This window comes from Chaetomium strumarium (assembly GCF_033439665.1).
Source record: "Chaetomium strumarium strain CBS 333.67 chromosome Unknown B0T15scaffold_3, whole genome shotgun sequence".
NCBI lineage: Eukaryota > Fungi > Ascomycota > Sordariomycetes > Sordariales > Chaetomiaceae > Chaetomium > Chaetomium strumarium.
In genome coordinates this window covers 434,933-459,442 of record NW_026944431.1, presented here as the reverse complement: position 1 = coordinate 459,442, position 24,510 = coordinate 434,933, and the positions used below count along the sequence as shown (strand labels likewise).

At 55.7% G+C, this 24,510-nt stretch overlaps 10 protein-coding genes across 10 annotated transcripts; 5 read left to right on the top strand and 5 right to left on the bottom strand.

The window, feature by feature from the left end:
- Positions 1-728: 728 nt before the first annotated feature.
- B0T15DRAFT_527135 (uncharacterized protein) lies at positions 729-3,031 on the top strand. Its single transcript, XM_062868953.1, has 5 exons — positions 729-858; positions 922-1,437; positions 1,562-1,685; positions 1,748-1,913; positions 1,964-3,031. The coding sequence occupies exons 2-5, from the start codon at positions 1,202-1,204 to the stop codon at positions 2,893-2,895; spliced, it is 1,458 nt and encodes a 485-aa protein (XP_062722196.1). The 5' UTR covers positions 729-858; positions 922-1,201; the 3' UTR covers positions 2,896-3,031.
- A 411-nt stretch (positions 3,032-3,442) lies between these two features.
- Positions 3,443-4,655, top strand: B0T15DRAFT_395529 (XAP5, circadian clock regulator-domain-containing protein; the record flags this gene model as incomplete). The annotated part of the gene is made up of 2 exons (XM_062864788.1): positions 3,443-4,282; positions 4,347-4,655. 2 exons carry the CDS (start codon positions 3,443-3,445, stop codon positions 4,653-4,655), a joined length of 1,149 nt encoding a protein of 382 aa, XP_062722195.1.
- Positions 4,656-4,823: 168 nt separating this feature from the next.
- Positions 4,824-5,273, bottom strand: B0T15DRAFT_491964 (uncharacterized protein; the record flags this gene model as incomplete). Its single annotated transcript, XM_062866822.1, has 1 exon — positions 4,824-5,273. The coding sequence occupies one exon, from the start codon at positions 5,271-5,273 to the stop codon at positions 4,824-4,826; it is 450 nt and encodes a 149-aa protein (XP_062722194.1).
- Positions 5,274-6,814: 1,541 nt separating this feature from the next.
- On the bottom strand, positions 6,815-7,701 carry B0T15DRAFT_395497 (uncharacterized protein; the record flags this gene model as incomplete). The annotated part of the gene is made up of 2 exons (XM_062864785.1): positions 6,815-7,364; positions 7,454-7,701. The coding sequence occupies 2 exons, from the start codon at positions 7,699-7,701 to the stop codon at positions 6,815-6,817; spliced, it is 798 nt and encodes a 265-aa protein (XP_062722193.1).
- Positions 7,702-8,460: 759 nt separating this feature from the next.
- Positions 8,461-10,273, bottom strand: B0T15DRAFT_431010 (uncharacterized protein; the record flags this gene model as incomplete). Its single annotated transcript, XM_062865731.1, has 2 exons — positions 8,461-9,233; positions 9,298-10,273. 2 exons carry the CDS (start codon positions 10,271-10,273, stop codon positions 8,548-8,550), a joined length of 1,662 nt encoding a protein of 553 aa, XP_062722192.1. The 3' UTR covers positions 8,461-8,547.
- A 563-nt stretch (positions 10,274-10,836) lies between these two features.
- Positions 10,837-13,209, bottom strand: B0T15DRAFT_139099 (P-loop containing nucleoside triphosphate hydrolase protein). Its single transcript, XM_062861862.1, has 2 exons — positions 13,138-13,209; positions 10,837-13,082 (listed from the first exon to the last, which is right to left on the bottom strand). The coding sequence occupies exon 2, from the start codon at positions 13,038-13,040 to the stop codon at positions 11,106-11,108; it is 1,935 nt and encodes a 644-aa protein (XP_062722191.1). The 5' UTR covers positions 13,041-13,082; positions 13,138-13,209; the 3' UTR covers positions 10,837-11,105.
- Positions 13,210-14,321: 1,112 nt separating this feature from the next.
- Positions 14,322-16,044, top strand: B0T15DRAFT_527126 (uncharacterized protein). The gene is made up of 2 exons (XM_062868952.1): positions 14,322-14,916; positions 15,014-16,044. Exons 1-2 carry the CDS (start codon positions 14,469-14,471, stop codon positions 15,601-15,603), a joined length of 1,038 nt encoding a protein of 345 aa, XP_062722190.1. The 5' UTR covers positions 14,322-14,468; the 3' UTR covers positions 15,604-16,044.
- A 70-nt stretch (positions 16,045-16,114) lies between these two features.
- B0T15DRAFT_527124 (uncharacterized protein) lies at positions 16,115-16,774 on the top strand. The gene is made up of 2 exons (XM_062868951.1): positions 16,115-16,503; positions 16,680-16,774. Exons 1-2 carry the CDS (start codon positions 16,130-16,132, stop codon positions 16,711-16,713), a joined length of 408 nt encoding a protein of 135 aa, XP_062722189.1. The 5' UTR covers positions 16,115-16,129; the 3' UTR covers positions 16,714-16,774.
- A 1,804-nt stretch (positions 16,775-18,578) lies between these two features.
- B0T15DRAFT_138983 (uncharacterized protein) lies at positions 18,579-21,348 on the top strand. Its single transcript, XM_062861861.1, has 2 exons — positions 18,579-20,060; positions 20,143-21,348. Exons 1-2 carry the CDS (start codon positions 18,805-18,807, stop codon positions 21,260-21,262), a joined length of 2,376 nt encoding a protein of 791 aa, XP_062722188.1. The 5' UTR covers positions 18,579-18,804; the 3' UTR covers positions 21,263-21,348.
- A 1,171-nt stretch (positions 21,349-22,519) lies between these two features.
- Positions 22,520-24,158, bottom strand: B0T15DRAFT_501092 (uncharacterized protein; the record flags this gene model as incomplete). The annotated part of the gene is made up of 1 exon (XM_062867393.1): positions 22,520-24,158. The coding sequence occupies exon 1, from the start codon at positions 23,864-23,866 to the stop codon at positions 22,520-22,522; it is 1,347 nt and encodes a 448-aa protein (XP_062722187.1). The 5' UTR covers positions 23,867-24,158.
- Between the last annotated feature and the right edge of the window lie 352 nt (positions 24,159-24,510).

Sequence of the window (24,510 nt, the reverse complement as noted above, 5' to 3'; positions counted from 1 at the left end):
CGCGGCGTCAGCGTGAGCAATTAAGGTACTCTGGGCGATGCAAGGTGGTGAGTCTGTAGCGCGCAGGTCGGTGGAAGTCGGTGAGAGGTTGGAAGGGGAGCGATGCGATTGCGACGGGGTCTTTGATGCTGCGTCGTGCCAAGTCTGCTACCAGGTGGGTGGCCCAGCTTCAGCTCGTCCGAACCGTTGCGATATCAAGCCACGAGCAGCTCGTTTGTCCCTTTCACTTTGTCCGAATTGTTACGCTGTCGGTAAATGACCGCAGCTGGGAAACAGCCGGAGCAGGTGGCAAAAGTGGAAGCAAAGTCAGCCCGATCAAGATGGATTGGTTCAGAGGAGACTGTAACTCTACCATAGGTAGGAGTGAACGGCAATGGGAATGAACGGGGCTTGGCTGCTTAAGTAGTATCCGCATCTCCTGCAAGGAACTCTAGCCTGGCCTCAGCTAGTCCGCATGGTGAAGATGAGCTGCAGAAGGCCCTGGACTCCCACATCTTCTGGCAGCCTTGTTTCGCTCGACTGGACAGCAACCTCCGTCATGACAGGCAGCACAGCCTGGCTCTTTTGGATGGTGGTGACAGCGATTGGGTCTTCCCCACCTCACCTGGGGAAGGCCCACTGCTAAGGCGGGCGAGAGTGGAACACAACCTTAGTGTACACTTACTGTGTAGGTGGAAGCTGTGGGAAGCCCAGGATGTCAGCATTGTCAGCACCAGCTATGGGCACCAATATGCTCTACGGAGTACGGAGTAATTCTCACTGTTTCCACACCCTGATCCTCATAATGCTCGACACTAACCCCGTCCTCACCAGGTTGAACACAACAACCGACGAAGAGTCAAGACTCAAATTCTTCTGGTAGGTGCGATTGCGTGATTGGTCGCCTGCGACGATATGGCAGCTGCTGATAAGCGACCTGAGTCGTTACACGTGGACATCTTTCGTTATCTGTAGTAGGAGTCTTCAAGCTCGAATCTCTTGATTGCTTCGCTGGCGTTACCAGCCGTTACCAGCATTGAGTACGATGTATGCCCTCACATGACGAGAATAGGATTTCAAGAATCAACACGTAACGGTACTGCACTGTACAAATATCGCACTTTCCAAGGCACCTGCTGTCGGGCCTTCGTGCCAGTACCAGGCATTTGCGTTCGGCCGCGTGTGGCAGTTAGAGTCTAAGAGATGAAGTTCGGAGACTGTTATGGCAGGAAATAAGCGAAAAGCATCAGTCGATGCGGCTGAGATGGACATCGGGCCCGGAACCGATCTTCGAACCACACCATCAGCCATCGGCCGACCCAACCCCGGCAGACCGAATCCTGGTCGGCCCCATCCTCCGCCGGCCGGGGTGACCGCCGACGGCTACTTCCGCCGGCTTTACGAGACGGAGCCAGACTTCAAGCAGCTTGCGAAGCACGACAGTCGTCTTGCTGCACTGTAGGTTACTTGCTCTCACTCCACTGCACTAGCACGCTTCCCCTATACCACGTCCCCCCTTACCTTGGTTTTCCCTCACTTCTTGACTGCTTGGACCTGTGCTAAATGCCTAACCTCCCTGCAGGCTTCACAACGATGGACAGCTCGACTTCAGCAACCCGGCTGCTACCATGCAGCTGACCAAGACATTGTTGGAGCTTGACTTTGGCTTGACGTTGGAGCTGCCAGACGACAGACTTTGCCCCCCGGTATGGCCCAGCCTGACTGCTGAGCAACTTCAGATGATCATCATTGCTGATCCCCGTGCCAGGTTCCCAACCGGCATAATTACATCCTGTGGCTGAAGGATCTGATGGACACGACGTCGTATGAGCCACCCGGCCGGAAGCTGTGCGGGCTCGACGTCGGCACTGGCGCAAGCTGTATCTACCCGCTTTTAGGGGCTGCCCAGAGGCCCTGGAATTTTGTGGCAACAGGTGAGCTTTCTGTCCAATAGGCAGAAGACGGTAGGCTAAGCTCACCGCAGACATTGACACCAGGAATCTGAGCTATGCAAAGACCAACATCAAGCTGAACGGCCTGGAAGAACGTATCCGGCTGCTGGAACGGAAGCCAGAGGACCCGCTGGTGCCTCTAGACGAGGCTAGTATCCAATGCATCGATTTCGTCATGATGAACCCGCCATTCTACACCTCGGAAGACGACATGCTCTCGTCAGCACAGAAGAAGGCCCGGCCTCCGCTTTCAGCCTGCACCGGTGCCCCAGTGGAAATGGTTTGTGAGGGTGGAGAGGTCGCCCATGTTGGCCGGCTGATAGGGGAGTCACTTGTGTTGCGGGACCGGATCCAGTGGTACACGTCGATGCTCGGGAAGCTCACCAGCCTCGAGGCACTCATCGGGCAGCTACGCGAGAAGGGTATCGACAATTATGCTGTTACCGAGTTTGTCCAGGGCAGCAAGACGCGGCGGTGGGCTTTGGGATGGAGTTTCGGGCCCATGCGGCCGGCCGAGCACGTGGCGCGAGGGATGAAGGCGAGTATCTGGAGGAAGATTTTGCCACTGCCTGTGACGATGCAGCTGCTGATGATACCGGCTGAAAAGCCAATCAATCCCGTGATATCCCGAATCAGAGATATCGTGGGATCTCTAGAGCTTATGTCCTGGACCTGGCACCCGGAAACCTCAAGCGGCCTGGGGAGGACGGGGGAGAACGTATGGAGCAGGGCTTGGAGGAGAAGAAAGCTCCGAGAACAAGACGGGGAAGGACCGAATAGGGGTTGCACCACTCCAGCAGCGGAAGCGGAGGAATGCCGACTTGGGTTCGAAATAACAGTCGCGGTCGGCAAGTCAGAGGCAGCGGTCAGCTTGCGTTGGCGAGAGGGCCACGATCCGCTTATCTTTGAGAGCTTGGGTGGTTTCCTACAAAGAAAACTGAAAGACTTCCTATCGGACGAATGATTCAAGCATTGAGGAATTCTGTTATCACTCATAAAGATAAATGACGGAAATATCCAACTGCTGGTCATGACTGAGGACTCCGGTGTTTGGTAGCGTAATAATGTAGTACAAGCCTGTTAGAACCTCGCATACTAGCATTATTACATTGCTAAAATACAGGTATGTATTAGCACCATGCCAGTATCGTACTAGTATTGTGTACGAAGTAGAGTACGAAGATAATTCTGCGTAAAAGAGATAAGCCCAGTGGGTCGGCAAAGGGGACATGGCGCGTTCTCCTATCGGCTGACGCGGTTGTGCGGCCGATCCGATTGGTTTTTACCGGGACTTGCTGGCTGGCATGTGCAATGGACCACTTATGTTTGCCGCTCCCAAAACTTAGCCTATCAAGAGAACTTTAATTCCCTGAAGGATCTACACGATATATCCCATCTTCGCAGAACTCTACTGTACTCTACCTAGCACAGTACACCTGCCCGTCTTTGACAACTCATCCAACACACCAGGCCCCTCCCTTCCCAGCAAGTGCTACCCAACATCTACCGGAATGTCAGACCAACCGCCGCCACAACCGGGAGCGTCGCGCTTCACACCGCAGAACAAGACGACGCACGAGCGGCTGTCCACGGACACATTCGGCCTAGTTGCGCTCTCCGACTTCCGCAAGCGGCGCGCCGAGGTCCTCGAGCAACAGGAGCGCGAGGCGCGCGAGGCGGCATTCGCTGCGCGCACCAACAAGTCGACGCCGGATCGGTCCCTGGCTGCGACCCCGAGCAACGTGAGTGCCGATAGTAGCGAGGCGGAGAGACCGAAGAAGAAGAAGACAAAAAGGACCAAGGCTCTGGTGTTGTCTTTTGACGAGGAAGAGGACGAGGCTGGACCCAACCTTTCTGTCGGCCGTGACGTGGGAAAGAAGAAGAAGGCAAGACATGGCGAAAACAACGGCGCGGGTGATAATGGCGAGGCAGCTGCAGGAGCAGAACTCGTCTCCAGTGATGACAAGGACAGAGACAAGGGCGACAAATCAAAGGCCAAGGTCGTGGCAAACACGTCAGTCGGTATCGTGCCGCGGGCCCTGACTAAAGCCGCTCTGCGGCGAGAAGCTGAGGAGAGAGAGGCGCTACGGAAGGAGTTTCTCCTGCTCCAGGCGGCAATCAAGGCTACGGAGATCGCCATCCCTTTCGTCTTCTACGACGGCACCAACATCCCCGGCGGCATTGTGAGGGTCAAGAAGGGAGATTTTGTGTGGCTGTTTCTCGACAAGAGCCGCAAGGTGGGCGCGCAGCTTGGGGTCGGTGCAGACAAGAGCTCGAATGCGAGACGGGACTGGGCCCGTGTCAGCGTGGACGACTTGATGCTCGTCCGGGGTACCATGATCATTCCTCACGTAAGTGTGACATGTCTGGCTTTCTATTACAAAGACGATCTAAACTAACGTGCCGTCTATCTAGCATTACGAGTTCTATTTCTTCATCATCAACAAGACCGTTGGTCCAGGCAACAAGCTCCTCTTCAACTATAGCGCCGAAGCTCCCCCGAAAGAATCCGGCGCGGCCGGCATCGGTCGGGCGCCTGATCTCTCTCAACTTGAGGGGGCATCGGATGATCCGACGTTGACCAAAGTGGTGGATCGGCGGTGGTATCAGCGCAACAAGCACCTCTATCCGGCCAACCTCTGGCAGGAATTCGACCCCGAGAAGGATTATTCGAAGGAGATCCGTCGGGATCCCGGCGGCAATGCCTTTTTCTTCTCGCGATGAAAAGTCTTCCAGCAAGCGTGTGTCAACTGGAATTAGCGTCGTGGGAGTCACTGCAATAGCAGGGAGTTTGACATCTCTTGGGGCCCCAAACGCGGCCTGGGTTGTCGCCGTGTGAGCACTGTCTGTCCACCCGCCGAACAAACAACGGTACCTCACTTACTCTCAACCTCAACTGATCACCCGCCAAAGACCCCATCCCAACAGGGCCAGCATAAGCCAGCCCGGCCAGAAGACCATCAACAATAAAGCATTACCACCAGGCCCGAGGAGCAGCACGAAGAGCTCAAACTCGAGTCGCTTGCGGAGACGTCTTGATCGCTTGCAATCCCACCCGGCCCAAGCGAGCCGCTTGGTAAGCGCAAAGCTCTTCGCAGCGAGGATTCTGGAAGCAAGGAATGTCCTCCAGGCAATGCTCTTGCTTGCCCACAAAGAGGTCGTGGCGAGGATGCTAGCCGCGAAGTAGGTCCGGACGAAGAGGTGGAAAGCGGCGGAGCCGATGAGCTGTTGGAACTGCAGCGCGCTGTTGACGAGCGGGTGGAGGACAGAGATCACGTCGGACCGTTGGCTATGGCTGAGCGAGACGTTCGGAGTGGTCTTCGAAGCGGCTAGCAGGGCCATGTTTGTGGAGGAGTGGTGGTTGCTTTGGGAATACATGTACTTCCATCTGTCAACAAGGGATCTTGATACGCATGGCCTTGGGAGAACTTCTGCAGGAGTTCGGAGGTAGTTGTATGCTATGGAGAGAAAAGAGATTGTTTCGCTTTTTAAACTTTTTACATGAAGATGCCGAGAGGAGGCCCCGGCGGATACGACGGAATCGGTGGTTCGTCTCGAGATGAAGCTGGATCATGGTCCATGGACCCTTCTACGACCCCACCACCGAACAATGTGGAATGTCTTGGCGCTCATCAATACCTGATCGTGACAAGCCGGGCCGTTTTCGTCGCTGGCAATTCGTCACGTTTTGCATGCGGCCCACTAAGTCACTCTCTAGTCCCATGTCCCCTGCGTTTGCTAGAGCGGTTGTAGTTCTCAACTCTCCTGAACCCCTCGAGCCCCTCTGTTGTTCGAGATCTCTCTCAATGAGTCGCAACTCAAGTGGCGACCGGCATTGTGGTGTTGTGGCCCCGTGGACCCCGCTCCAAAGGCCGGCCCACGTGGGGCCCATGATTCGCGATTCTTGAGGAGGCGATCATGGCATGTGGCATTGTGAGGTCAAAAGTGCAGCTTCCGAAGTGCATGCCGGCTGGGCAGCTTTCCAGATTTGAACGGTTTTGTCGGGGTCCAGAGCGCGTATCCGGGAGACGGAGCGGGATGCGCTCTCATACCAACCGTATCACGCACGTACTGTACGGAATACTGCAGCTTTAACCCTTTCAGAGAACCCCGAAATTATTCTCGGCTGCCAACGCCAATCAGTTCCTATGTTTCAAAAATCAGGCTGCTGAGACTTCAAACTCTCAGCACATTTGCAAGCATCGAGATCGCCTGCGGATGTTTTACCTGGTCCCGGATCCGACCGGTTCACCGGATCGGGGCAGTTAGCATATCGGTGGTACGGGCAGCGGGGCGTTACCTCCTTCCCGGAACGTGCAACGGTCTCGCTGCTGATTGGTGAACTCTCCCACTGTCAAGGGTCCTAGTGCAGATCGGCCAGGGCGTGGCCCGTCGTCCATTCACTCACGCAGGTTAAATAGATGCGGTGCCTGATTGGGGGATTCAAGAAGGTGGTCAGCAGGCACAATATCAAACTGTGGCTATTTCCCCGTCGGTTACATGTTGTGTCAAGTACTAGTAGGTGATATACCTACTGGCATGCTCCAGAATAGTATGCCGTTTAGCGCCCATGACACTCAAGAATCGTAACAGTGTAACTTCAACATCACGTTCTATGTGTGCTTTATAGAAATAGAAGTACTAAACATGCTGTGACAAGTTACATTTTGCACTCGGATTTCGGCCTGAATCAAGTCAGCAGATAAGAAACAGGGAGAAGAAAGACATGCTGATGGGCCTATATGCTCAGTTGCGGTTTACTCACAGAAAGATGGGGAGGTAGCGTGATAATTAGAGTTAATAACTATATAGAGAAGATGGCCGAAAATCAAACATAAGAACAGCAAGAGACAAAGGGTAAGAGGCTGGCAGGGTATCAAGTGCTAACTAACGTCCCTGCCATGCCTAGTCACCTCATCAAGCCCCCCCGCAATCAGCCTTCTGATCCCGTTATTGTCCACTACTGTGAAGCCACTGGGCAAGCGTTGGACGCCCTCCCCCTCCAGAGCACCGTCCCACATCCCCATGGCCATGCCGGTTAGGAACCTCCCCAGAGGCTCTGTGGGGCTCCACTTGCTCGGAGCGACACGCTTCGTGATGTGGGACATGACAACCCCCGCAACGCTCCTAAACAGCCCGATGTCGGGCAGGAAAGGCTTCACTTCGGCATGGCCCGTCCAGTCGACCACGCCCGGGCGGACGGTGCTGGCGCGGAACGAAGAAGGATTTGCCTTCTGCATCTCGGCCAGGGCAAGCTCGGTCTCGCCCTTGATGCGGCCGAAGAACGGGGTGAAGCGGCCTGGGGTGAAGGTGGCGCCGTCCCCGGAGACGTAGACGAAGTGGAAGGGCTGCTTGGTCTCGGTCTGGGGTGGGAGAGACTGGAAAGCCTTTGCTGCGGCAAGGGGGTATGCTTTTGTTATGTCGATGTACTCCCTGGCGCCGGCGTCCTTGTCAGCTGATTCTGCCATGGCATCCATACTCACGGCTCGGTTGGATGGTCCGGGACCTGGGATATTACGCACTCTTTGCTGACTTGTGTCTGGCTGATTCCAAGGGCCCAGACGCAAGACTGAGCCCCTTCTAGCTTGTCGAGGATGTCGCGTTCATATGAGGCAAAGTCCTGGTGGATGATAACGTTGATGCGGTCGTCCTGGAACTTCACGGGCCGCCTGCTGAGGACGGATATTTTGCTGATGTCCTTGGTTTTGAGCATTGCGTCGAGTACGGCAGTGCCCACCAGGCCGGTGGCACCAGTCAAGATGAGATGCATGTCGTCGTTGTTGTTGTTGTCGTTCCGGGGGATGAGTTACCCGTATCGAGGCGGTGCTGCCACTTAGATTCTTAGTATTGATTGTTGGTATGAGCTAAGGTATGCGAAACACTTCAATCTCAAAGGTGCGGTAAATACAGAATGTGCTTGGATCATGGTCGCTTTATGAACACATGCCATGGTTCCTGTCCACTGTGTCCAGGCAGTAAGCTGACGACGCTGGCTTTACCCGGGGTTAGCGGGTCGGACTTACTGCCAGTGGCTGACCTCACAACACCTGAAGGCTCCGCTCGGACTCGGACCTCGCAGTCAGCCCGATCATTGTTTGAAGGAAGCCAGGGGAATGAAATATCAAAAATTCCGGCAGTTCTGAGATAAGAACCGGGTTGTTGATGTCTTGATTCATTCATATCACATACGAGATTGGAGCAAATATAAACAAAAACATACAACACCGAGGATTCCCCAGTCGTCACCGACCTGAGTACTGATTCGGCCCTTGGTAGTTTGACTAAGGGAGAGCGGACGGGATCCCGTATTTTCTACCAGGTATGGTCGTATGTACCCGGATAGTGCGGCGGGGAGCACTATATAGGGCTATTCCTAAAGCAGCGTGGGTTCGGCGGCAGAGTCCTGCAACTAGAAGCACTCAATCTCATAAGGTAACCATGATTCATACCATATCTGACTGACTTTGCTGTGGTCTATTCTGTTTCGCACTCCCTGGTTGATCAACACCGTCAGTGTTTTAGATGAGTACAACAAGATTAGTACCTATGCGGCAAGCCTACACCTAACTCCTACTCCTTCTCCAACCTGGTGTGTAAATCACGATGATAATACAGTCTATGACTCCTGATTGGGAGTGGATGTGCCAGCAGTCCTTCGCTCTCCGCCCATCAATGCCTTGATTCTTGCCAACTGCCCTAGCGGGACAGGATGATTGGACCCGATCCGTTTCTTCGGTCTCCCCTCTTCGACGGCCGCGACGGAAGCCTTCCGCTTTAGCTCCCGGTCTCCTCTTCTGGCGATCACCCACCCTTTTTCCAGAATAACTTTCTCCGTCCCTCCGTCTTGGCCCTTCTTAAGCTTCGTCAGAGCTCCAAAAGGAATACACGCAATGTCCCCGGTTGTTTCTCTGGCATGGGTGCCACTACCATCGGCCCTGCTGTCACCGCCGGGCTCCATTTCATGGTCTACCACCTGAAGCCATAGCCTCGGCTTCAAAGCTCTGGTCTCTTGGTCGCACCCTGGTTTCCCCCACCTCTTTGAGTCTCGAGAAGGGGCCTCAATCTTGTAGCTGCCGTCTGCTACTCTCATGGCCAGCTTCAGTTGGACAGCCTCCTCGCAGATGGCAGAGATGCGGGCCTTGACCTTGTCGGTGTTACGGCTGAAGGTGAGCTTACGCATCACCGGCTGCAGAGCCTCGAAGATCTGCTGTGTGACGCGCTCGATGTGTTTCGGTATATCTCGGAGAGACGCGGTAATGTCGATTGTTGCGGCGATCCAGGCGTGGAGGGTTGTGCTATCAACTGAAGCATAGCATCAAAGGTCAGTAAAGCCAAATCCGTGATATGTTCGAGGTGGTCGTCTTACCTCCTTGAGCCTCCAACTCCTTTTCCAGGGACCGAAGATGAGCCTCTGATGCGGAAATGGAATGTTCATCGCTTTTAAGGAATGCCCGAAGCCCGAAAATACGCAGGCCGGGTCTGAGGATCAGCCGGAAGAGCAGGTGAAAGACTGTGGCCATGACACGCTGCCTTCGCTGAGATACACTGGCGCAGTTCCAGGTGCGGGGATGGAACAAGCTGTCCACAGGAGAAGAAGCGTCCGGAAGCTGACCCAGTTGGAGCGCGGAACTACTGGTGAAGTCCAGGACGGACTGCCGCAAGCTCAGGAACGCAGCCTGAATGGCTTTGTCAGGATCCGCAGCCTCCTTCTTGATCTCATCCGCCTCTTCCCGGTGTGTGAGCTTCTTAAGCTGGGCCTGGGCGAGATCATTTGCCAGCTGTTCCATCTGCGAATTTGCCGCGTGCAACTCCATCTCCGTCTTTTTTAGCCGTTCCTTATCTAGCCTCCTCTCTCTTTCCAGGCTCTCAACCTCAAGACGATGCAGACATTCCCCGTTGGCGTCCAGAGCTTCATGGATCTTCCCTAAACGCTTCCACGTTCCTGTCTCGGGCTGTACATCGACTAGTCTGTTGATGTCTACGGTAAATTGTTTGGAAACAGTGTCTGCCGTCTTCTCTGGTTGTCGTATGCTGTCCATCACACCTTGTAGCCCGACTTGAAGCGCCCGAAGTTTGGCGTCCAATGCTGGCGGGATCTCTTCCTGGCGATTCTCTGCGCCCAGCCCCCGATGAGCTGCTGAGTTCAAGCGGTTTCTTCCATGCGACATGCTGATAGACCCAGCGGTGGGCATCAATATAAGTTGGGGCAGGCGGTGTCTTTGAAGGCCCCAGCGATTGCTTAGGAAGCCATGACGGGCAAGCCTCCGAGTCTGCCACCCCAATGGGGCAGGCTGAGGCGGAAAGTAAGGACTCAAGTTGATAAGTGGATTTTGCCTCTCCATTTTCGTGCTGCAGGTACTACGGAGGCAAATGTCAAGACCATGTTCATAACATCGACATAATATTGTAATTGGGAGACAAAGGAGCTGGTACTTGTTGGGCTTTGTGTGTATTCTTGTTGATGGGAACAAAGACCTGACCCAGACCTGGGCAACGGCTGGACTCAACCCTGAGAAAGAATCTCACAATAGGTTTCGCAAGTTGGACAAAGAGGGACAAAACAATGAGTGCTGAAGACATGGCCCGAGGTTCTTCCCAAGGTCGTCTCGCAGAGATTTGTTACCAGAATGATGTAGCACTAACCCTTTCCCTCCATTCCCCTTTCTTCGGATCTTCAGCGTCCTCAATTACACCTGACGCTTCCTGATGGACGATATCTCGAGACCCGCATCCGGGTATACACGGAGGCTCCCTGGAGAGTTGTCCAGACCTCAGGGCTGAGATTGCTCGGTGGAAGCAAAGACCGAGTCTAGGAGTTCCTACCAGTTAATCATGCATTGGAAATCTAGCGATTGCAGCTCGTACCTTCACTGTAACTTAAACCTGGGAACCGCCTGCACGTCTCCAGACCGCTCCGGAGAACCTCGAGTTGTTTGCTGAGCCGCTCGCGCTCCATGCGTGTTTCTTCCGACTCCCCAGCAATGCGAGAGACTTGGTCCGCGGGCATTTGGTAGACAAGGAGGGGAGACAGAATGTCACCCAGAGCCGACATGAGCTTTACTTCCACCACTTCCACCGCCACATCATCGATGAAGCGCTTCAAAGCAACCTATTTGCGACATAAGTTAACAAGCAATGACACTGAGATGGCATGCCGACTCCCATCATAGATGCTTAGTTCCTGTTCGCACCCAAGAGAAGAGGTGTGGATGACCGATCGGTGAGCCGAGGGGATAGATCATTGAAACTCACTTTGTAGTAGGCATTCAGGCAATCCAGGATCTGGTGGGCAGTGGATCGTTTCGGCACGACGTCCTGAGCCAAAGCTTTGGCAAGACCCTGAAGGTCATAGTATCCGTTCAGACGGTGGTGTGGCTCAAATGATTCGACCCGGAGCCATTCGCGCAGGATACTCTCCGGATCATTTCTCTTGTGGCCCGTCTTCTGGAATGTGTCGAGAAAGTCGTCATTATATGTGACAGGGTGTCCCTTCCGATGATGATCTAGCAGCTTGCCGGTCTCGTCATTCATCTCCTTTAGGATTTTGTTCATCGCTGGCTCAAATACCTCCTGCTGGAGTGCCGTGGCCGTCGACGCGTCGGCAATGTGAGCCACAGCAAGCTTGATAAAGCGCGCTGCAGCGTTCCAGACGCTTTCCACATGCAGACGCACAATCTCCTCCCATGGGCGGCATTGGTCGCGGAACAGGTCGGCAACTATCATGGAATTGAAAGCGCCCAGCAGCTCGCGGCCTCTTGTTCTGCGCATCAGATGCTCGATTTTGTCGACGAAGTCGCTCCTAGTGATGCGAATCACGCCCTCGGAATCATCAGAAGCAGTTTTTGCTCCTTTTGTCCCAGCGTGAGTGATCTGACGGTAATGACCCCGTGTTGACATCTCCGACGCGAAGTCTTCGTTCAGATTCCGAACGACTGCCCTAATGCGCTGTTCATAGCCTTTCTGAGTTTTGGCGTCCGCGAAAAAGGAATCGGTGTAATTCCCAGCCACCGACATCATGACTATGGCTTGGAAGGTCTGACTCAGGTGAAGTAGGTAGAGTCGCTGCTCTTCCGGGCTCGCCCGTGGATCGCCAAGTATGGTGAGCTGGTCCTGGCATGATTCAAACTTTTGGTCGATTTCAGCCACCAAGCTAGGCAGTTCCGAGGCAATCTGTCCGAGCAGCACTTCGCTCAGGCGCCCGCGTAGCTTTTCGATGCCGAGGGAGGAAAGGGGAAGGGAAGTCCACACGCCCGAGCTAAGGAACTTGAGTTCCTCGGCGTCCCTGGTGGAGAGGTCCCATGCGCCCTTCTCGGAGTCCATGTTCTTCAGCACATGCCAGCCAAGGCGGAACTCAACCTCCTGGTTCCTGGCAAGGGACACGTAAAGGGCCTCGCTCTCACTTCCAGGTACCAGCGTGTCGGGCTTCGTAATGACACCGAGAGTCCGGGTGCCATCCGGGTCTGCAGTGCGAGCCAGCTTCAGAACGACCTGGTTGGCGTAGTCATTTTTTGCCGAAACCACGGCAAGGATGATGCAGCGAGGCTCGCTCATATACGACTCGACCATATCCTGGATAAGCTCAACATCCGCAGCTGTCTGGTTCTTGGTCTCGGAGTGAATGAGCCCCGGGAGGTCCACAATTGTGAGGTGCGGACGGTCCGGGTCGGTCACTTCGATGCGCAGGATATCCTTTGCAAAAGATCTGCTGTGCACGGTAATACCCATTTCGGCCTTGGCTCTCTCTACCAACTCGGGAAGGCCGCCGAAATTCTCTAGTTCCTCCCGGAAGGCGCGGAGAGCTTTCAGTTCGACTTCAGGGCGAGATTCATGAGGAACAATGGACACACTCGCACTGACGTATGGCGCCCGGCGCAAGACCAACTCTGTCGGGAAACGGGTGCACAAGTTGCTCTTGACGGGGAACGACACGCCCGAGATTGCTTCAAGAACGGAGCTCTTGCCCGACGACTGATCGCCGCAGACGATGATTTGCGGTAGGGAGATATAGTTGTTGATGCCTTGCAAGCGCAGTCGGTCAATCGAGTCAAGAAGCATCAGCTGATCCTTCGAGCAGAGACCACTCAAGGTATCACTCCCGCAGATGACCATCTTGACTAGGGAGTTGAACCGGAGATGTGATGGATGATGATTCTGAGAGAGTTAAGCAGTAAGCAGCAATACTAGGAGGTGGACAGGGAATAACTACCTGAATGGGAAGGATTGGCGTTAATACTGGTCTGTGTCTCTATTTTCTCTTGTTGTGTCTCTGAAGGAGGGAGGAGCAAGGAGGGTCCGGGCATAATACTACCTGACATACCTAATATATGCTTCCTTGCCTCAGAGAAAAACCGGCCCAAGGTACATACGGACACATAACGACACGCCTGTAGGATATGTCCAGGGCGGAGCAACAAACGGAGTTCGCCCGTCTCGATTGGAGCTGGTTGCCTGCTTGTTGGGCGGCTCCTTGCCGTATATTGAGACTTGGTAGGGCAGACAAACGTGCTAGGCTGCCAGTGAGAGGCCGTTGTCGACTTCAGAAGTTGACGCTGTCTATTCGTCGGCGTTGAAGACAGCCCGGATCAGTGCAGACGGATAGGCGCCCGTGGCCGAGCGAAGGCGGTGGTTTCATGGTTGCTAGCCAGGCTCTAGTTGTTATTATGTCAGGATTGTCTGTTTGCGGACAAACGAGGGTAAAGCTCGCATCAAATCTGCCGAAATGAGGCTTCTCGCGCTCGCGCCCTTGACACTGCGTCGGCCAGCCGAATTGGGTAGGCTCTTACAATTACTAGGTAGTTCCAAGAATGCATAGGTACCTAGATAGGTAATTTGCAAGGAAGAATTCTCAAACCTGATCCGGTTGATGTGTACCGTCCTTGGACAAGACCCCAAGTTGCACAGACTAAGGGAAGTTTCTCGGTCCGGGTGGGCCATGTGGAGTCGCGATCGGACCCGGAGCTCTTTGTGAAATATGGGGCCGTGCGGACCGAAGCGCACTGAGTGGAATCCAAGCCGGGTTGCTTCGTTTCCCGGTTATGGTCCAGGCAATGCTCGTCGGTCTGAGCGCCTTGTATACAGGTTCATGAGACCATACGGTCGTTTGGCCAAGCCGCGAGTTACTCGAGCTGTAGTAACGTCGTTCGGTGCCACCTCGGAACAGACTACTGCTCTTCTTGACAATGGCCTCCCTCCCTTGAAAAGAGATCAGGGTAGCTGACAAGCGAGGAGAGTGTTGTTTTCCTTCTTTCCTCTCAAAGCAATCTTTTAAGGCATTTTTCCGGTGAAATAGAACTGGTCCCGGATTGAAGACATCCTACTTAGCCCTAACCCTATGGATTGAGCTTGAGATGCGGGGCAGATGTTAAGTTGCATCTCGATCATCACACCATGATCTCATGCTACGCAAGATGGTCATCAAGCTGTTCTTCCCGTCTCATATAGGTACGGTACTCATCCCTCGACGACTCAGCCCATCCTGGTAAGAACACAAGACAGGAGAATGAGATAAGAACCAGAGACGTAACAAAACCAACAAACATGTCCGCCCCACCGCTACCCAAGACGATGAAAGCCTGGCAATACTCGGCGACGACAGGCGGCATCGAAAAGAACCTTGTTCTCAACGAGGCAGCACCCATTCCCACTATATCCTCCCGACTCGGGGACTCGGAGCTCCTGATTAAAGTCCTCTCGGCGAGCCTCAACCCAGTCGACTACAAGGTGCCCGAGCTGGGTCTGGTCGCCCGCGCTGTGATTCGCACACCGGCGACGCCCGGCGTAGACTTCTGCGGACGGGTAGCGCAGACTACCAGGACAGTGGACGACTTTGCCATTGGAGACTTGGTCTTTGGGCGCATCGACGGGCAGCAGCATGGGACCATGGCGGAGTACATCGTTGCGCCGACTAAGGCTTGCGCCCAGGTGCCAGACGGAGTGAGCGTTGACGAGGCTGCGGCGGTCGGTGTTGCGGGCATGACGGCTTATCGTGCGTCACTCGTACTTGTACTCACTGGAAGGTTCAAGCATGGGGAAACTGAAGGTTTAAAGTTAAACATGGAAGAAGCTGACGGAGCTATAAACAGATGCCATTGCCCCCAATGTCAAGCCTGGAGACAAGGTCTTCCTCAACGGTGGCTCCGGAGGCACCGGCACCTTTGGCATACAGATCGCCAAAACGCTCGGCTGCCACGTCACCGTGACATGCTCTCCCGGCAAAGCGGACCTCTGCCGCTCTCTGGGCGCCGACGAGATCATCAACTACACCTCGGCCGACGTCTCCCAGACTCTCAAGGCCGCCAAGGGCCAGGTGTTTTCTTTGGTTGTCGACAACGTGGGCGCGCCCGGGGACCTCTACAAAGCTGCTAACGACTTCCTTCTGCCAGAAGGTAAGTTCGTGCAGGTTGGTGCGCCTGTCAGCTTGCAGGCTGCCAAGACGGTGGCCTCGAGGCTTCTGCTCCCCTCCTTCTTGGGAGGGGGCAAGCGTAAGTATGAGATGTACAACCTCAAGCATGGCTCGGAGGACCTGAAGCAGCTGGGGCAGTGGATCGCTGAGAAGAAGATCAAGGTGGTCGTTGAGCAGACGTATGAGCTGGGGGAGCTGCCTAGGGCGTTTGAGAGGCTGAAACAAGGGAGGAACGCGGGGAAGTTGGTTGTTCATGTTGGAAAAGACTGAGGATGGAGTGGTCGTCGTCAGTGGGTGGAACAGTGATATGACCCTGGGTACAGTATATGTCCCATCCCGTCACTACAAACCATGGTCGTCAGTCACTTGCAAACTCATAAGGGACATGGGAGTGAAGCAGATTGGACAGTGAGGGACAACGCAGCTCTTACGTTGGACGGAGAGTTGGTTCTAGAAGGGTTACCCTACAGTTGCTGTGTTAGTACTAGTTTGTTCTTTCTTGTGTCTGCTTGCGGTAGGCAATCATGTTTTGTGCTGTCAAATCCACACATCACCGATGTAATTGAGGAGTATACTGGTATAGTCTTTAGATACCAAGAGCCTCATACTCTTAAATCTTTCTCTGGGCCGTGGTTCTGGAGTGGGGGGTGCACTGGACTGTATATATGACAGACTACTAGCATCACTACGATATCGAGTACCTATTCGTCACTTGGAAAGGCTGTGGAGGGGCAAGGCGGATTGGCCGGCGGACGGCACGGCCGGGACTTGCTTCAGTCATACGTGGTGGGTAGGTATGATGTGGCCGGCCTGGCCCGCCGATCCTGTCCAATGGCTTCTTCTTCCCTTGCATTTTCTATCGAAACTGGGCGCCGTCGTGTTGCACTGTTGTACGGCCCGGGGCAACAATCCGCAGCACTTCCTACAGGTCGCCTCTCAGGACCCATTTAACAACCGATCTGGTTCTACATCTGCAAGAGGGACACCTGTATCAGCAGCAGGTGTTCATTTCCTACTACCGGAACACCCTATCTCTGCAGTCCAAGGAGCTGAAGACACGATGATACTAGCTCATCGTTCCCCCGACCGAAACGCCTCTCCAGCGGCACGGCCGCCTTACAAGGACAGCACCGAACAGGCTGACTTGAAGCCTAATTCTGAACAGACGAGGTGAGTTTTTGATATATACGTACTACGCATTCCATCTTGACTTCTCATTAGCTGAGAATCAAGGGTCATATACTGGCCATGGGAAGGGGAGGAAGAGGTGGAGAGTAGGGAAGCTTGGGGTTCCGGTATGGGATAATTAACAGAGTGAATGAAAAGAGCTAACTTAGGACTTGAAGCCGAAGGGTCTGGCTACTACGACGGAAGTGTTAGCTATATATACCTGAACTTCCGTGTCGGAAACCGCGTACAGGTTAGAGGGATAACCATGGACGAAGTCACATTCTTGGGACTCCGGAAGGTGCTTGCATGGCAATAGTGCGGTCTCTTTTGACGAAGTGTTTGACCCCAAATACCGAGCGGTACCATGAAGAGCGGAACATAACAACCCTTTAGAGATCACAACACCCCCCTGGTGGCAACGGAGCATGACAGGGGGTTATGGTCCCGATAGTTGTCGACAATGCTCTTGACTGCACAACTTGGCAGTCGGTGCCAAAGGGTTAACAACGTGAGTTAAAGATACCTTCGCCTCAGTACTAGTAGTAGTAAATGCCTGAAAGTCTCATTGGCCAGTTCGAACGGGCCATAGCTCAGACACTCTCCAACGGCGTGGAACCTAAATGAGCATGCCGAGCTGAAGGCAAGGCGGCAGGCGGTGAGGCTGTGGGTGAGTTGGAGGGAGATTCTGGGATACAGTTGCATCGCGTGGTCAGCTGACGGGAGGCGGGCAACCGGGGAAATGAGAGCAGTCCGGCGGTAAGGCGGCTCAAGCGGTGTCTTCTGGCGTGTGAAGTTATCGTCCCGGCCGGAGGAACGAGTTGTGAGATGACCGAAAGGTCTTCCTCCGAAGTCCTCCGAAGCCAACGTGGCGGGAGTGCTCAGTTTCCGGGTGAACGTCGCATTGCGTCTCGGGGTATCCTGGCTGCACCGATCCGGACGGCAACGACGACCATCGGGCTAGGATCCCTACGGCGGTGGTGTTGCCAGTTGCCAGTTGGCCATGCGCCCGTACCAATCGGGCAATGGTGATGAGGACCCAAGTCTTGGCACGAGGTCCGGCCGGCAACGCGGTTGGTGGAGCCGTTTATCGGGGCACAGCGGGACCCAGCTTGTCGGCGCCGGATCTTACCACAATGAACAACAGGCCGTGAGAATTGGGTATCCCGAGCCAGCCAGTCCAGCGACCGTTGAATGATCCGTCAAGAGGAAAGGAGTCTCGCTGGGCATTCTCCGTACAGTATACTCCACGAGTAATGATATTTCCCATTGATCATTGATCTTAATGCTGGCGCTGCATCGTTGCGGGGTCGGAAGACACGGAAGCGGGGCTAATGACCGCCAATGTCAGCCCCTGCGGCAGAGCGCTGGTAGCGGGAGCTGCCACGTCAAGAGCCTGGATGGAACCCCTTGGACGACAATCAAGCGGCCGAAGCCTGTTTCGAGGCAAGTGGCTGTCGATTGCGAGGCGTTTTGCAAGGAGTGGGGGAGATTAAGAATCTGAGATGGAACCGGCCAACCGCAAGAACAACTGAACGGGCGAGCAATCGTGACCGCTTGCGGGAAGAAGAGGCTGCAGGCGCGTGGTTGGATGTTGGGCTCGGTCGTTGCTGCCACATCAACAAACGTGCTGTGATGGGCCGGCCAGGCCGATGGATCACCCAGACGAGCCAGTCCGCGCGCCGCTACAGCAGCTTCGAGCCCAATTGACACCCACAACTTGACAATTTGGTCGTGTGTGGACTCCCGGGAACTGGGCGCCGCGACAGTCTGGTGATCTGTTTGTTGCTTCGCGAATCGCATGCGCGGTGACTCAATGCCAGCCACCCAGACCACACTTGTCCGTTCCATCCCCCGGCCTGCGCTTCAGCCTCCCCCGGTCGTCTGTCCGTATGCCTGCACGGTGCTGCCTCAGACGAGAAAAGGCCACACGCGGTCAAAGCGTCGTTCCCAGTTATATAGTCAGCAACTCAGCCGAGCCGTCGTCTAATTCCACAGCCGTACAGCATTTGCGTCCCAAGACCTGCTCCAGGATTGGACGCCCGAACCGTCGTGGGACTCACGATAGAGTTCATTTAATAACTGGATCAGGGACACCACATCATTGGTCTCCCTGAACCTCCTCCTTTCCCTTCCTCTTCCTCTTTGCTGAACCCCCTCCCCATTGTTTCTCTATTGCATCCCCGCCGGAGGCACGCCGTCAAGCTGGCTACGCCCAAGGTTCGCAATTCCCCTCACAGTTACTCCCACCACAGCACTGGCACCAGACCGCCTCCTGCAGCGCCGCCTGTCTCCAAGCCAAAGATGGGCTCTCACATGGACGCGGATCCCACTCAAGCGGTCGACGGCCTGGTCCGGGCCATCCGCGACCTGACATCCGACCCCAACTACAAGCTGGTGGCCGACGTCTTCAGCGAGTTCCTGTACGTCAAGGAGCAGAACAACAAGCTTTCCAGCTCACACCAGGTGGTGCTGGAGGAGTACCGGAAATTCCGGAACGAGCTCGAGGCTCAAAAGGATGTGATCGAGAGCGAGAAGCAGGTCCTGGAGGGTCTTGTGCAGGAGAAGGTGCAGGAGATCTACCAGCTCACCGCGGCCAAGGTCAGGTTAGAAGGCGACCTGGATGACACGCAAAAAACGCTCGACGACAAGATCAGGGATGCTGCTGAGGCCGCGGCGAGAGCTGCCCAGGAGTACGCCGACCTTCAAGAGAGGACGACCAAGGCGTACGCCAATCTGCAAGAGAAGACGGCCAAAGAGTATGCCGAGTTGGAGGAGAGGACTGCAAAGGAGTACGCAGACCTCGAGGCGAAGACTTCTCAGGAGTATGCGGACTTGCAGGCCAGGTCGGCCCAGGAGTATGCGGACCTGGAGGCGAAGACCGCCAAGGAATACGCAGATCTGGAAGCGAAGACCGCCCAAGAGTATGCAGACCTGCAAGCAGCCAAAGCTGCGGTGGAGGAGGAGAAGAGGCTCGGCGAGGAGGCTGCCGCAGCCGCCGCGGCCGAAGCCGCTGACGAGATTGCGGCGCTCGCCGAGGCGAAGAATGGCCTCGAGGAGACCAAGGCCAACAATGAAGCCGAGATCGAGTCCCTCAAGAGCAATGTTGCCGACCTCGAGACCGCCAAAGCGGACCTCGAGCAACTGAAGGTTGACAACGAGGCCGAGATCGCTTCGCTAAAGGAGACTATCGCGAACTTGGAGGAGGCGAAGGCGAAGCTGGAGGAGGAACTCGAGGCAGCGAGGCAAGAGATTGCATCACTCAACGCCACCCTCACGCTAAAGTGCAACGAGATCGAGAGCTTGCAGGAGTCGCTGCGGGCGGCTGAGGAGCAGATCGTCTCGTTGCAGCAGACGGTGGAGGAGAAGAACGCCCAGATTGAGGACCTGCACGGCAAGCTCACGGCCGAAAGCGAGCGGGCTGACAGCGCCGAGGCACATAACCGCGACCTCCGGTCACAGCTGGATGAAACAAGCCAAAACCTCCACGTCACGTCGGCGAAGCTTGCCAACCTGGAGCAGTACCGCATCACGCTAAACACCGACAACGACGACACCTAGTAAGTCCCTCGCGAGCACACACACACACACACACCTTCCAAATCCCCACACACACATTACTTTACTGACAACTCTTCCCAGCGTCACCGTCCTCGACAAGATCTGGACCACCATCGTGACCCTCGTCGAGGGCATGTTCCGGCCCGACATCGACGAGTCCATTCTCCACGACTCGTCGTGCTGGACCAACCTGCGCAACTCGCCCTACCTCAAGCACGCCACACAGCTGCAGATCCCGCTCCCTCAATCCAACAGCGCGGCAGCCAAGGGGATGCGCATCAGCGCCGTGCTGGCGGTGCTCTCGCGGGCGATGCACAAGCACCTCTTCCGGCCCGTGTACCTGCTCGACGACGATGATGAGAACCTTGTCCGCTTCCTGCGCGCGCTGGAGGACGAGGACCCGACGCGCGAGGCGCACATGCGCGCCACGCTCCTCTCGATGATGCCGGAGCGACAGCTGGAGCAGCGGACGCGGCGCATCAAGATGGTGGTGCGCGAGGTGTCGTGGCTGGTGCAGCACCTGCTCAGCGCGCTGCAGTTCGAGACCTTCTGCTCCGGGCTTGAGGCCGCCTGCAAGCTGGCGTGCGAGCAGTGGATGCGCATCCAGCTGGCGCACATGAAGATCGAGCCCTACTTCGGCCCGCCCTACGACGACTTCGACTGGCAGGTGCTGGAGCTGCCCGAGTTCGCCGAGGCGGCCGAGCGCAGCGGGTCTGGATTCGCGTACACGCGGGAGGACGGCCAGTCGGCCATCGTCGAGGACGGCCGGCTCGACACGGCGGAGGCACGGTCCGAGGGGCGGTCCGTTGCCGGCGAGGGGGATGTCGCTGACAACAACTCGGCCTTCGGGCACTCCATGATGTCGCACAACCCGGACGACGAGGTGATGGACGGCGAGGTCGATCCCGACGAGATCCTGCTGGTCGTCTGGCCCAGCATGTGCGCGGTGGAAGGCGGCGAGCTGATGTCCATCACGCAGGGCCTGGTCATCTCTAAGGAACAGGCGCGTCCTGCGCTCGAGGAGCAGCGCACGCGGTCGAGGATGATCCCGAGGCCCGGGTCGCGCCGTGCCCGCACCCTGTCGATGCCCGGCCAGAGCAGGAGCGGCAGTCCCGTGCGCAGCGCAAAGTCGATTCATTTCCTCGCCCACTCCCAGACGGCATCCGAGTTGATGGAGGGAGGCCCCGGATCCGATATGTGAAGAAAAAGGGGCCAGCCCATCGTCGTCGTCGTCATCACCATCATCATCGCCGCCCGGCCCCAAGCAACTTCCTGCGGGAGCCGAGTGTAAACTGCAACCAGTTCAAACTGAGTGGATGCAGAGTGTAACAGTCGCCACTTTCCCCTTTTCTTCCTTTCATCGCCCCTCTTCCCTATGTTGATTTCTTCCTCTTATGTCTTGGGCGTCGTGGGCCGTGGATGGGTGGGCTAGGATGAGCCACAACGTTCGCAAAAAACAGTTTCCATTCGTTGTACACAGATTGGCGACATGTGTTAGACTTCTGTACTTCCGATTCACTTGTTATATTTTCCCTTTGTCTATGCTCCACGAGTAATGCATTGCGTCGGAGCATGGCAGGCGAGGGGTTGTCCACGGAGGATGAACTGACATGAGGCACGACGAATGAAGATCGGTAATGCGGTAATGGTTCGAGTCGTTCTTGGTTCGCATTTGGGGCGGTTCAGGTAAAATGGGCGGTTAATGGGGCGCTGGCTTGGATATAATAACGCTGTGAAGATTGGTGAAGATTGATCTGATGAAAACTGCCTGGAATTCTAGACACGAATATAGGGGTTTGGATCCTCTGCATGCTCCCCCGAGTTATCGAAGTGACATATAGATGTCGAGCGAGAACCACGCACCCCCGTTGTCTCACTTTGTCACCACATATGGTCAGTGACTCAGCTGCTAACTTTCTGTTACGGTTCGCACTCATGCCCTCAAGTGCTTCCACCGACGTCCCAACCTAAACTCCCGGAACCCACAGAAATTGCTTACATTCTTGGTAGCTATAGATCATCACATTTGCCAGGATGCAGCTCTATAGCCTAATGCTGACACCAGGTCTATCAGATGAGAATACGTTTCCTGGTCCGCAAGCTTCTTTTCCCCGATCAAACCGACTTGGAGTGCCGAGCATCACAGTTGCATTCGAAGGCTCAGACTTCTTGCACACATAACATACAATCATGAATAACAATACTGGAGCCGTGATCGAGAGACGCTTAGGTGCAGCGTGGCTCCCAAAGCGTCCTCCTGTGCCCGATTCTCCCCGGCGGAGTCCGGCCGAGTGGGGCACCGATGCAGCATTTGACCCACCGGCTCCGGGGCGCTAAGCCGGAACCCGCCCGGGACACAGCATGGTGGCACCCAGAATCTCAAGAGCCCATCGTCGCCCCGACAAGATGACTTCGCTACGACGGTACATCAAGCCCACTCGCTTCCTCAATTTCATCCCTAGAAGTCCCGCTGACAAGTTGTTGCGCGGGTAGTCATCCACCAGAGCTCTTCGTCAAGCCCTTCAGTAATGTTTGGCCCGGGAGGATACAGCGGCCCATACAGCATCCATGCCGACAGCGGCCTCAGGGTACCGTGTGCACTGGCGTTCGCAGCCAGGCTCTCATCTGCACCGGCCCGGGCGAGCGCAGCGGCATAGCCGTCAGGTGGCCCGCTGACCAGCCTCTTGCCAAGGGTCCCTGCAGCAACATATGCAGGGAACCGCGGCATGCCGCCAAAGTCATGCATGATAAAGGGAGCCCTCGCATATCCCACCGGCAAGTACCTGACGTCGTGCCATCTGTCATAGCTCACCCCATCCAGAACCAGTCCAGCCTGCGCACCTACCGCGCGTTTTGCCCATCTCCGCCCTTCGGTATCCCAAAACAAGAACCCCGTAATCCAGCCCGACAACTTGAGCGGCGCATCTCCGCACATGGCAGCATCCTGCGCAAACACAATGGTCGACCAGAAGTCCCTGATCTCCTTCGAGTCCGGCTCGTCAAAGCTCTTCACAAAGCGCGTCAAGATCGGTGCCAGCCTGCCCCGGTACTCCTCCGGCTCGGCTCCAAACTCGGCCAATCTGTCCAGCCTCGCCAGCAACTTCTCCCAGTCCGCCTTTTCCCCGAGCAGCGTCACACTGGGCAACCCGCAAATAATCCCACCCTCGTACCGGAAATACGCCTTCATGAGGCCCATCATGAGGATATTGGCCGTCATGACATCGTCCGCCCTCGTGGTCGAGAAGTCCGGCAGGATCCAGTCTTCCAGCCAGGGCGTCTGCACGCGGCGCTGGATCTCGTCCTTGAACCGCCACAAGACCCTGGTCCAGTCGTTATCCTCGATATAGATGGTCTGCTGACCGTCGTGGCGCACAAAGAGGTGCCGTACCTCTTCGGCGTGGGCCTCCATGTAGAAGTTGAGCTGCGCCAGGATGGTGAACCACACCTCGTCCGGCCGGACCTCCAGGTGCAGGTGCTCGGCCCAGGCCTGGATGGCGCCACGCACGAACGAGTCGGCCGAGGGGGCCATCTCGGTTGCGTTGTGGTTGTGGTTGTGGTAGTAGGCTGCTGCTTCCTTGGCGGGCATGATGGGCTCGAGCGTGCCGTTGTAGGACGACAGGATGATGCGCACGGTCGAGTTGGGAAATTCGGCCTCAGCGCTGCCGCGGAGAATGGCGTCGTAGTCGGTGGCGGACGAGACGACCGTTCCCTGGCGCCGCAGAGGCCGCGGCTTGCCGCCCGGGAGGATCACTACGCTCGCGGTGGCAACGCCCGCCATGGCGAGGGTTAAAAGGTTCTTCTTCATGGTGTGAGATAGGTTTTGGCAGTGCTGGCCACGAGGAGAGAGAGAAAGATAGAGCAAAAGAGGGCTGTTGCTCTCCCAAGGCTTGGTGGCGTTCCTGCGTCAGCATATTCATATGTGCGTCGTAATGTGGTAGGACCGTCTACATCCCGGCGGCGGCAGTCCCGGAGCCAAGACTTGAGCTCCGGAAAAAAAGACAATGTTGCATCACAGGTCTTGGTGATCATATCATCACCTGCTGGAGAAATGACCCCATATGAGGTCCTATGTTGAGCTGCTGCGCAATAATACCGGCTAAGTACGTTGCTCTGCTGGGACGTCCTATTTTTGGAACGGTTCTACGAGCGAACCGGAGACCACACAAATATTTCAAGTTCTCGTCTACCACCAATGGCTCCTTTGTCTTTTGTTTTGCTGTAGGAACCTGAGCCAGGAAAGGGAGCTGCCGAGGGAGTTTCCAGCAGCAACACTATCACAGTACTTCACCGGAGGCACATGTGGCAAGCGGGACAAGTGCCGCTTTTGTTCATGATCTAAGGACCCGGGAAGTTATTCCGACCAAATCTGTTCAATCTGTTTACAGAGAGCATATCACAGTGCCAGACCTATTCACATGGGATTCTCCAGCGGGAGTCTTGGAGGTTCCC